Consider the following 12,733-nt stretch of genomic DNA (forward strand, 5'->3'; position numbering starts at 1 on the left):
TTCTTTTGTCAAAAGAGGCCCACCCTTCGCATGACGTCGTCTGACCTCTCGTCCAATCACGTGCCTCCCCCAAAAGTTTTCAGCCTATAAGATGAGACTAACTTTCTCAAGTGTCAGAAAAGACTTGTCCTCCTGGAGGCCCATCTATGGATACTCCAGACTGCACAGACCTACAGGTGGACTAACCCGAGGGCTTGATGACAGGGAGGTAGTATTTGGACTCTATTTCCGTGTGGCGAGTGGAGATGTCCGAGGAAAATTTGGGGGAAGAGTCGAGCAGCTCCCCGGTCTCCCCTGTGGACAGCGTCAGCAACAGCGAGGGGGAGGCGGACGCGCAGCCCAAAAGAAGCGCGAGGAAGCGGAGGCCGAGCAGAAAACTCGCCGCCGAAGACTCGGACAGCCCGAGCGCGGCTGGGGGCAAGCGGGGCAAGAAGTCGAGCAGCAGCGGCAGCCCGCAGTCGCTCGAGGAGCTGCAGAGCCAGCGAGTCATGGCCAACGTGCGCGAGCGCCAGAGGACTCAGTCTCTCAACGAGGCCTTCGCGGCCCTGCGCAAGATCATCCCCACGCTGCCCTCGGACAAACTGAGCAAAATACAGACGCTCAAACTGGCCGCCAGGTACATAGACTTCTTGTGCCAGGTGCTGCAGAGCGACGAGCTGGACGCCAAGATGTCCAGCTGCAGCTATGTGGCCCACGAGAGGCTCAGCTACGCCTTCTCCGTGTGGAGGATGGAGGGCGCCTGGTCCATGTCCACATCTCACTAGCACCCGGACGCCTCGAGCCCCAACATGCTAGGTAGGGGCGCGTACTAGTTTTTATTTTTATTGTTTTAAATTTTATTTATTTAGTTTTTTAATGAAGTCCACTGTGTATACTGTCACATAGGGACAATATAGTTTTGTTCTGGCTGAAATCCATGCATGCTTTTGCTCGATAAGTTGTGCATATTGGCAAATATTGTGTTCTCGTGCTTTTTTTTTCTTGGCTAAAATACACGCTGCGTTTTTTCCCCCAACTAAAATGTATGCGTGCTTAATTTCCTCTTATATGTAAGTTTCATGCAAAAATACAAACAAACCCATCATGCAAACCGTCAAATAACATTTATTTCCAACTTTAAAATGCATGATGCAAATTGACGAGTAATTTCTTTCATAGGATTTAGGAAACAAACAAAATGCATTGTGCACGTTGGCGAAATGCATTATGCATATTGTGTTTGTTTCCCAGCAGAGGTACACAACATTTGACACCAACGTTTATTCGTAACTTTTTCTCCCTGCCAAAATACTTTGATGGCTAAAGCCAATTATTTTCCCCTTACAACTAAAATGTCAAACATGTTTAATACAATTATGGTGCTCCAAAGTTCTGCAGCAGAACTGCACGATGAAATGTTGTCAATCACGTTTTCAACTAAAATGTTGAATATTACTTTTGATTCAAATTCATGTTATTAAAGGGTTCCAACGTGTTTTTTTAATGCATGATGCAAATTAGCTGTATTTTTCTATGCTTGAAACATATGGCTTATGGAAAGAAATAACACTTTGAATTGATTGCAATGCTATTCAGTACATGCTCATTATTTTATGTGCGCTTGACCCTGCACAGGTGACTGCTGATTCTAAACTTCTCACATTCTAACGGGACATATCTGGAGTCCAATGCTGGATACATGGGATCACTATTTAAAGCGAAGACCACGGAGGTGCTGCAGGGGATTTTTTTTTTTTTTTTGCAGCCCCCTCACACCCCCCATTCTGATGACGGCGTATGTACATTTTGTTGACTACGAATGTTGACTATATCACGGCTGATGCCTGTTAGAAAGAGTTGCTTTTACTTCATGTATTGGGACTTATTCTACAGTGGAGCAAGGCAGTTTGAAGTGTGTGTGTGTGTGTGTGTGTGTGTGTGTGTGTGTGTGTGTGTGTGTGTGTGTGTGTGTGTGTGTGTGTGTGTGTGTGTGTGTGTGTTCTCTACTGGTGGTGTAGCCCACATTATAAGGCTGTTTTGTGGATCAAACCTGTGCAAAAAATATTTTCAGAAAACATTTATTTATTTATTGGTATTACATCTAGGAATACATCCTGTGTCTGAAATATAAATACATTCCTATTTTTATTATCACATTTGTAAATGGTTGTATATTTTTTTGCAATAAAGAAAAGGAGAATATTTTTGTCTGCGCCATTCTTTGCTCGTTGAAAAAAAAGAAACATTGTTTTTCAAGGTATAAATCCACACGAGAGAAACAACGCAAGCAAAATGACAAAAGCTGGAAATGCTGCGTCAAAAAATATAAAATAAATATGTATAAAAATGCACGTTAAAACAAACAAGTGTGACGCATTTGCAAAATTTAAAACACAAACCAAATCCTAAATAAAACGACACGTGTTGCTTCTTAATGCGTTCCCGAGATCTGTACTGACAAATTTACCAGAAATAAATAAGACGGGAGGACGTGTGAATCACTTAATTTGATTAATTTATGATTACATTTTTTTGAATTTAGCTGATTTGTTGTGAAAAACAGTCACGCATTAACGTATCGAAAAGGTCTCCAGAATAGCTGTAGAGATGCATGTCTTGCCTTTCCAATATCTAAATAATCACTCATAACTCAACAATACGTGTACATAAAGCGAATATTATAATTATCATTTTAAATCTATAACACAGAAAAAAGGAGACTTGTATAAACCGTTATGACACAATGTGACTTCCGGTGTCCCGGTGCGTGCTGTCATCACTTGGTGAAAATTTAGTTGACGTGGGAAAAGTTTTTCTGACTGTCCAAAAAGAAAGCCGTGACCGTTTGAAGGTGTGTAATTGGCCTTCAAGGTATGTATGGAATTCCCAGATGTCTATGAAATTTAAGGAGGCCTTGAAGGTAGCGTGGACGAGGGGGGCACTCTCACTGTTTTCGTGGGTGGGTGGGGGGCTCTACAAACCCACAAACACATCTACAGGCCCGAAAATTACTTGGTGTAGTTTACGATTACGTTTCACAACTTTTCTCTTATCCGTGCGACTTTGAACGCATCGCACCAAATTAAGGTAACGCCACATTAAAAACACATTCTTCCCTGGATGAAACAACCTTAAATATGTTTCCCCTTTTCAGAGCAGAGCAGTTGCCAATTGAAGCTCACAGAATGAAACCTATTTAGACCAGATGTTAAGGTTTTTTGGGGGGGAAGGAAAAAGTCACGTGAAATGAGCAGATGTTCAGTGTGGTGCAGAGGCTCACGCAGTGCATTGCATCGCAGTGCACTGACGGAGGGAACCCGCACGACACGCCGAACTGAGCCCAAAATTACGCTTATCAACCACAGCCTTGATTTCAATGGATTTTAACCGAATGATCGCGTGCGCTCTGGGAAATTGATGTCGACTCATTTGCACGTGAAAAAAAAGGTAAGCTGTTCAAAATATGCAGTTTTATAAACGTAGGCTATTGCAAGAGACTGTATGCCTGCATTCAACATTTATATAAGAGCCGATGAAAACATGAATTATGCCACGTGTCTAAGATAAGGGGAGTTTCTGTAAAGAGGTCAACACTACTAAATTGTGTGTGTGTGTGTGTGTGTGTGTGTGTGCACGCATGATGTACGGGTGTGTGCGTGTACAAGCGTGGGAGTGTGTGTGCGTGCGAGTGCGTGTGTATGTGTGTGTGTTTTTTGTGTGAGTGTGTACGTGTACCCGTGTACTCTGAGAGGGAGTGTGAGAATTTTCATGCAGCTGTTTGGGGAGGGAAACTAAAACCAGGCTAAGTAGTGACAGTATCTAATTAACATCTGTGTATTTGCACTTGATTCTATTACTGTACATGACTCCAAAATGAAAATACAGTACTTCGTATATTTGCTTTGTGCACTTGTGAAAAAAACCCATTAATTACAAGCAGTATTATGTAAACTCAGATGTAGCATCAGTAACAAAACAATGCTATTATTAAAAACAAATATTCGATTAATATCTATATGTCTGGGTGTGTACGTATAAGCAACCAGTAGAAAATTATTATTCATTTGATATTTGTTAGAAATAATTTCCAAATAGTTCCTCTATTATATGTAATATTTTGTATTATTAACTCATTTTCAATATGACGACGATTTAAATTACTTCAATTGTTCCTTTCGTTACTTCTAGTTTGTGAGCACTCGACTTTGATTCGCTCGTTACCGACATGTTTACTGTTACTTCTGGAATTAAAATATAATCAAAGTTTTATTTAGTAGGTCATGTTGGATCAAGAAAAGCATAGTCAATTTTAATCTGTACTTACATAAATGCAAAGTTAAGGACTGTTTTTTTGTTTTGTTTCGTTTTTTTTCCCAAACGAGCAGGTGCAGCTTTGATCATATTTGTGGTTTGGGGTAAAATTTTCCGGAGAAGTAAAAAATAAAAACAAACCTGACATCTACACCCACAGACACATACACACTATTATTAAAACTAATTCTCATCCAATTAAAACAACAATATAATTTAAAGCATGTATAGGTTTTTGTAAAAGCACAACATCAATTAAACATTTCTCCTGATGAAAAAAAAAAAAAAATATATATATATATATATATATATATATATATATATATATATATATATATATATATATATATATATATATATATATATATTACACGTTAAAATATTAAAAATAATAGCTGTTACATTTACATTTGTGTCAATTGTTTTGACCTTTTCTATACAGCAGCTGCAAGAAGTTTATTATTTTATTTTATTTTTTTTAAGATTTGTCAAGAAAGCTAAGCTCAAACCTCAAATGCTGTCATGGGCCACAAATCACCCAAGGGCGCAGGTTCACCACTCTTATCAATTACCATTGGGAATGAATACTAAAAATAGTTGGCAAAATGTTATATTCATGATAATGGCAGTAAGTAGAAAGCAGGTAATTAAAAAAAAAAAGTTCAAGCTTATGTAATTATAGGAGATCAACACTAGCATTTTCAAGCGGGTGTAACCATTGGGGCATCAGACATACAGGATGCAATTCATCATTTGGACTGGTAGTGTACTTGCGCAAAGACATCCAGTAAAAAACATGGCCACGAATGACAAATTTGAGATTTCTACTACAGTGACTGCAGAACAATTAACAACAATAAGACCACAAAACATGCTTTGCTTGCCAAGAACACCATCATAACCAACACTGAAATTCGGCAGCATAGTAGGCTCAAGTAGATTGGCTTTGAGGAAATATATTTAATCATCTCGTGTGAGTCATCATAACGTTGTGTTGGTTCAACTTAAATAGGATGATTAAAATTAGGACCATAGAAAAAGATGACTTGAATCATCAAAATGTGTTGTTGAATAAAAATTTCCCAAAATACCAATTTACAGGCAAATAGTTCTTAAAGCATATTGTGTATAATTTAGAGATGCCGTTTACTGGTGTTACGTGAATGCAGCACGCGTACTACGGTGTCACAGAGAGACCATTCTTTGGAAGCATGCGGCAAGCGAGCAAGAGCACATCACGCTGGTTAATTAACTCATGCTTCCACAAACATAAATAAAATGAAAACACAACGCTTACCAGTCAAGGAGAATGCAGGACAGTGATGTAGGCACACGAAGATTAACAACAATCGTAACCCCAACAACACAACGCATGCAGCAGGGCATAGAGGAAAGCCACAGGATAAGGCCAATTGTTGTTGTATCACTATGTCTTTGTTGGCGTTTTCTTTTATGTTTTGGTGGGTGATCTCAAATGTATACAATAACTAGTCATTCTAACTCCCAAACCAATCATTGATCATCGTGGATCATCATGAAACTTGTGCTGCCCCCTGCCCCCTACTCTACCTTCTCCTTCTTTTATATATGATTGCCAAACAAACCATCGATTTCCTTTGTTTTTATCATTTTTATTCGCTATTGATATACAAAACAGAAACTCACTCAGGTACATGCAACACACAAACTGATATCCAAAATATGATATGAATCACGATAGTGAAAGCTTTCCTCCTTCGCTTTGCATAGCTAAAAGAAACATGACTGCCCTGATCTGGGTGGCATTCCCCATGTAATATATATAGCGATTAACAGGCCTACAAATAAATATAAAATATTATGTTGCTCAGATATAACACATATATTTACACCTTTTTGAGATTTATGGCGCTGTTTCATAAATATTACACTCGCGTCACTTTTGTCCACCCCATTTTTTTTCTTTACAATAATAAGCCTCATTAAGTAAGAAGTAAAATCCACCTGTTTCTAAAATCCATCTGAGGGGGTGGACATTTTGCTACTTACTGTTGACTGAAAATGACATCACAGTTGCCCAGGGCTAAGGTAACCAATCAAGGCTCAATCAGCAAGTATCACATGACTAAACTCAAAACAAAAAGTGCGTGATTGGCCTTTATCTGAGTAATTGTGATGTCATTTTTAGTTGACCTAGCGCTTAGGGTGGCAGGCAGATTTCATACAGCCTGGCGACACAAGTTAGCCGAATTCTAATTGCCTAAAAACTCCAATATAAAACTACAGTACTTGAAGGATTGTATCTATAAGGATATATTATGACATGAAAAGAACGGAATATGTAGAATCATTTTAAAGTAAACAATATTAAATTTGTATATTTAGTAAAAATAGCTTAAGTGAAATTGACGTTTATTATAGTTATTATAATTATTATAATTATTATAGTTTGTTATAGTTATGATAATGTCAGGTTATATTAGGCCAGCAGAGAAGGCTTTGCTGGCTCTGTCAATCCACCTCTGCAGTAGTCACTTATATGAACAATACCGTGTTAAATAACTTGCCCTCCATCTTCCATTTTAGCATTTGATATGTCAATAATTCAAAATGAAGAACAATCCTGCCTTTGTTTTATGTAATTATTATACAATTTTACTACAAACAAACTGGAGAACTTTTAAATGAGTAACTTTAAAATAACGCTCACATAAAAGAAAAGCTAATGTCTTCTTTAAAAGTTATAATATATTTTGAAAGATGTGTTTTCGTTTCCAAATGTTGAAGAGGAAATCAATATATTTTGTAGAACTCTAAATTAAACCGAGCAGAATGGAAATATATGATTTGGTTTTGGCTGCATGTTAAATCCCATTATTTGCTTTTTTAAAAATCATTTTGGAGTCTCGTGGACGTAAAGCGTGTTTCATTTGGAAAATGGCACATTGTAGCTCATGAACTGGCGGCACGGCAGGTCAGCTTTTCATCATAGCCAAAGGCTCTCTCATGGTGAAGAATGACGTCATGGATCGAGCGCGCAACCTGATTGCGTCCTTTGATACCTTTCTAACTGACGCGCCCGCTGAAAACCTGCTCTGTCTCGAACGCATGCGACGTGTGCCACCCAGGCTGCAGACAAGACACAAATCAGTGCGTTTAGGAGGAGTATACAATGATTCACAGACAGGAAATGGCTGGGAAAAGGCTTGGCACCTTCTGGAATTGGCTACATCCCCATTGGCTCAGTGGAAAAGCTGGAATAATAAACAGGCAATCAGGAGGCTGCGTGAGTGTACACAAAGGCTGTTCAAAACATTGTAGATGATAAAATCACATTTTGGGGTCTCAAAGGCGATGATTATTTGTGGTTGCTGTTTGCCCATATAAGAGGGCGCCTTTACAAAGTGTAAACACCAGATCAAAGCACTCGGAACGTTCCTGTTTATGCTCAATCAAGATATTATTTATATAAGATATATGTTTGTATTGCTACTTATATTGTAGAATTCAACAGAGGAGAATATTTTTATATAGAGTGGAATCTTTTTGATCAAACAATCCACTCTGGAACATATGTCAACCGCAACTGTTTGTGATGCATTTTTCCAAAGGAAATGTCCTCTTCTGAGGTCAAATTTTCACTACCATAAAACTTACATTATCGACTGAGAAGGTTTTGAAAAAAAAAAATACTAAGGCAACAGGGGGCGAACACACTGCAACCCAGAATGCTACAAACACAGAAATGAGATCACAACAAAAAGCTGCAAACAAAAACTGCAAACACATTGAAAAAAAAAATTGAAAAAACATAAAATCACAAAAATTAAATGGAAGCAAGCTTAGTACAAAACAAGTGCAAAAAAACACTGATATTAAAACAGCTACAATGAAAAACAAACAAATGAAGAAAAACACATGCTAACAAAATTGCAAACACAAAAGAAAGAAAGATGCCATCACAAAAACATGGACGCAAAACAAATAAAATAACACAGCAAAATGAAAACAGCAAAAAATATATGCTGCAAGTTGGCACCACACATTTTTGCTGTATTTTCCTGTTTGCATTTCTTGTCTGCAGATATATTTTCTTTTTTTTGCCTCATTGCTGTGTTTGCGGCTTTCTGACGGTTCTTGGCCATTTCTGACACGCATTCAGACTTAATTCCGAAAATGCTGACATTCCACCTGTTGTAAGAACAATATGATAGTTAACCTACACGCAAACTAAGTAGACTCAAAGTTACAGGATGCAATTTTTCGTGGAAATTTCTGGTGTATTTGAATACATAAAGAAAGAAAAAACCCCACAAGAATGATATTGAGAAATTCTGCTAAAAATGGTGACATAATTAGCTGACTGCTACTCAAATTTGAGCATTATTGAGTTCTCAGGAAAGAAAGAATGCGGCAATAACAGTGTACTAAACGTATTTATTAGTAGATATTTTCACCACTAAAAAGTTAAAATATCGTATCTTTAAAAAAAAAAAAAAAACACTTGCTGTTTTCCGAAAATTACATCACATATGCTCAAAGCTCAGAATGATGACCAATTGCAGCTTGTGGCTTTTCTGTTTTTTTTCATGTGACATTCAAGCTGAGCTGTGATTGGTTGTTATAGGCACTCAGTACATGTCCTCTCCATCCATCTATTATCATAAATTTTCTACGTGGCAAAATAAGCTTTCGAAGCTAAGTCCATAAAAAGTTATTGTCAAATTAATCATTAACTAAGTGTATACTGCAGGAAATGAAAAGGTTTAGTATTTATCAACTGAGGTGTATGTTTTAAAAAATGTTGACGAATAAATTGAGGAGGAAATCTTCAGCAGGATGCAGTTTAAAATGCACATTTACTTGTCATCCAACGCAAATCCTCCAGCTTCAGTCGCTCTACAGCGTGACCCTTACACATTAGCTACATTGGCACAGTTCAACATATTCAACATTGAACAAGATTTTCAGTTGTGGTTTCCAATGGTGGAGCAATGCATAGCATTACACAGAGTGAAGTGCTGGTTCAATTTTCAGGCAACAAAATACACCTCAAGCATGTGATCAAATTTGCCAGTGTGATGTGTCTACAATAAATCGAGAACGTGATTTCATCCGGGCCTGACATGAATTTTAGATCTGGCTCAAGACTGGTTAGGGGAACTTATTAAAGATCGCAAATGAATGAATAAGATTTACATGAACCATCCTATATTAGATGCATACAGAAGACAATTTGTCCTGTGTTTTGAAGTAAAGAGAGACAGCCACATTGCCAGAGGATATTACGGATATAGCCAGCTCCTGATCCTGTCCCTGAGGGCACTCGACCTCCCCGGGTATTAATCCCATTACCTTCATTAACCTGGTGGCCCACCAATAGTGAGGCTCACACTGATAATTAATGTGTCATTACCTCCACTTACAAAGCTCCCCCTGTTGCTCCTACACCGTTTCAAACACTCTTATCCCGTTAAGTGGATTCCAGGAAGGCAGGATCCTTTTGTGGAAGCGAGGCAAGTCAAATTGACCATCAACACCCTGTTGTAGAGCAGACGTTCGGCGCTTATGTCAATACATTAGAGAGGAAAATGCATGACACGTGATCTTCCTTGCATTTTGAAAGAAACGAAAGAAAAAATGGTGGTATTAAAATCTAAATGCAGTGGAACCTCTGAGGTTGAACGCAATCAGTTACGGGACACTGGTCAACCTCCTGTTTGGATTTAGAAACTATTTATCCCATAGGAAATACTGGAGATTGAATCACTCGTTTCTTTGCAGTAGATGTCGCTTGAGCGAAACCTTTCTTAACTCTTTAGTCGAAGCATTTTGCCTTACAAATGTCATAGAAGTGACACATAAAAAAATGAAATAAATCTCCTGACGATCTGATGACTGAACACATGGGGTGCTTCAATCAGTGGAGCAAGGGAAGGTTGCTGACAATTTCATGCATTGTGTTTTGTAATAGGAGTGTAAAACTGGTTAACTACCAAGTAAAACGGCAAAAATAAAGTAAAAGTGGGAAAACTACAAGCATAATTTGATGGCAATGGATAGACATTCTGTTTATGCCATGATTGTGAAGGACATTCGTTTTTCTCATTCCTAACAGTTGAAATAGTGTTCCATTGTTAATATTAAAACAATCAAAAAGATTGTTTGTCTAGCTTTCCGACATTGTAACATTTTTCCTCTTTATGCTAATAATTCTCGGTGGTTGCAGAGGTTCGGTGCAACATTACCTCCAGGCAGGAACATGGGGATCCATGCCCCTATAACTAAGTTCCCGCCCACCCCAGTAGATACAAGCAGATACGTAGTAAGTATCTACGTAGTATCTACGCAGTAGATACGTTGTAATTCAAAGTTTCCTTTGCCTAACCTGCATATAAATTCTGAATTGGCTGTACCGTGCCACGTTTTAATAGGTATCAAAAGTCTGGTCTTAACTCTGCGCTCATTTATTGGCTTAATGTGCTTTACTCACTCAAACTGGGCAAAAATCAACAAAAGCTGTCCTGAATTTCAAACACATTTTGATTGCAGCTTTTTACTTTAAGCAGATCCCTTCTTACTTGTATGTATGGTGCAAACAAGTAACGAAGTGTTTATCAAAATCAACGAGGTTTGTATGGTGTCAATTTCTACATATCCCAGGGCAATGTAGATTTATGGAGAAGGCCAACGTAAGAACATAATGCAACATTCCACAACGAAAACCGGCTTCATCAATCATGTTTTCATTGTTTACTGTGGTGAAATGTAATAACAAGGCTCATGTTTGTTGTGTGGTGTTGCTTAGTTGTAAAGTATCACTGAAGTTGTGCCTCTCAGAAAACTGTCCTTTCTCACATTCCAGCTGGGGCGCCATGGCGACACACCATCACACCGATAAAGGAACCATTTGGATTTCAAGAAGCGTGGCCCAATCACATGAGAATTTAGTTGGATTCCATACAAAATAGTATTACTGTGCTACAACATGTTTCAACACTGAATTTTTTGAAAATGACATCTTAAACCCAAACTGAAATTTTGTCAAAAATGTAACATGTATAAAGCATTTCAGCCATGTTTGTAAATTGTACACATTTGCACTTTTGTGTGTCACTTTGGGGTTTCACACTTGCCCTGAATCTAAATGGTAATGCTTATGATGTCCGTAAGTAACATGTTTAACTTTATATGTCATGTTAGACTTGTTTACACCTATTTCTGGCATAGTTTACAGTATCGTTCAAATGTTCCGTGACACCCTGTAATGAGTGTTTTTTCATGATATAAACATTTCCTGAATGGTAGATCACACTTATGTCATCAACATTATGAAAAAAATATTGATGAAATTAAGGATTTTAAAAAATACATCTAAAAAATAATCTATGTTACAATTTCACTTTCTCAAAGTAGGCACCTTTTGGCCAGATATCAGCTTTGCACATCTTGGTATTTTCTGAGCTAAATTTATGATGTGAATGATGCTTTATGACTAAGAATGACTTTTATTTCACTGGAGTATATTTTTAAGAGTTAATAGTTTGAATTTCTTGACCTCTTTATGTGTTTCGGACCATTTAAATTTGAAGGTGTTTCCACTGGCATTAAATATTCTGACCATACTACAGTACAAAAATTCCAGTCCTAGTGTTCAGTGAACTGACACATTTTGGCAAGTCACTTTTCTGATCCCTGCTGTGTTCTGAATACTCTTTATGTCAGTGATAAGCCCAATCTAGCTGCAATCATATCACCTGTGTCTTAAAATGAAAAGGTTTTAAAATCATGTTAAAAATCAGTTAAACTGATGTATAATGTAACTATTGTGTTCATTCATATACAGCAATATCCAATAAATAGAAAAATAACCATCAAGCCTGACTGCGCTTTTTGTTAAACACCCCACTACACGTAACGCATAATAATGTAACGCCTTTTTTATCTCCTTGTCATCTGGGTCCTTCTTTCAGCTTCCGCACAGGACAGCCTTGCTGGTAAATCAAGTTCAAAGAAGACAACTGGTGTTTGGTAGATAGTTTTCCACAAGGGCAGTGGGAGAGAAACGTGTTTGGTCAACTTCTGCCTCTCCCCTCTTTGATTCGGAGCGTTCCCTGACCTCTCGATGCAACCGACACCTACTCAGACATATTAGATAAGCCACTTAATGACTTCATAATCTTTAAAATCACAAAAGATGGAAAACACCACCAAAACAAAGGAACTTGTTTACAGTTCACTTCCATGACATTACTCAAGTGTTTTTTTTTCCCCTGCAGGTTCAATTCAAACAATATTTTCAAGAGATTAAAAAAAAGGTTAATTAATTAATCTGTAATTAATCTGTAATTAATTAAGGTAATGAATCGCTTTAATCTTGGCTAAAAATGTTATAACCTGGGACTTACTTTTTCCTTTTCGCTGTGAAATTTATGGGAGTTTTTTAGTATTGCGAGTCCCGAGG

The 12,733-nt window shown here is 37.7% G+C and overlaps 1 protein-coding gene across 1 annotated transcript; it reads left to right on the forward strand.

Moving 5' to 3' along the window:
- The first annotated feature begins 139 nt into the window (after nt 1-139).
- LOC148426767 (twist-related protein 2-like) lies at nt 140-1,903 on the forward strand. The gene is made up of 2 exons (XM_088410727.1): nt 140-795; nt 1,615-1,903. Exon 1 carries the CDS (start codon nt 246-248, stop codon nt 762-764), a length of 519 nt encoding a protein of 172 aa, XP_088266853.1. The 5' UTR covers nt 140-245; the 3' UTR covers nt 765-795; nt 1,615-1,903.
- Nucleotides 1,904-12,733: the final 10,830 nt, after the last annotated feature.

This window comes from Hippichthys cyanospilos, chromosome 3 (genome assembly GCF_059441005.1).
Source record: "Hippichthys cyanospilos isolate Australia breed blue-spotted pipefish chromosome 3, RoL_Hcya_1.0, whole genome shotgun sequence".
Lineage (NCBI taxonomy): Eukaryota > Metazoa > Chordata > Actinopteri > Syngnathiformes > Syngnathidae > Hippichthys > Hippichthys cyanospilos.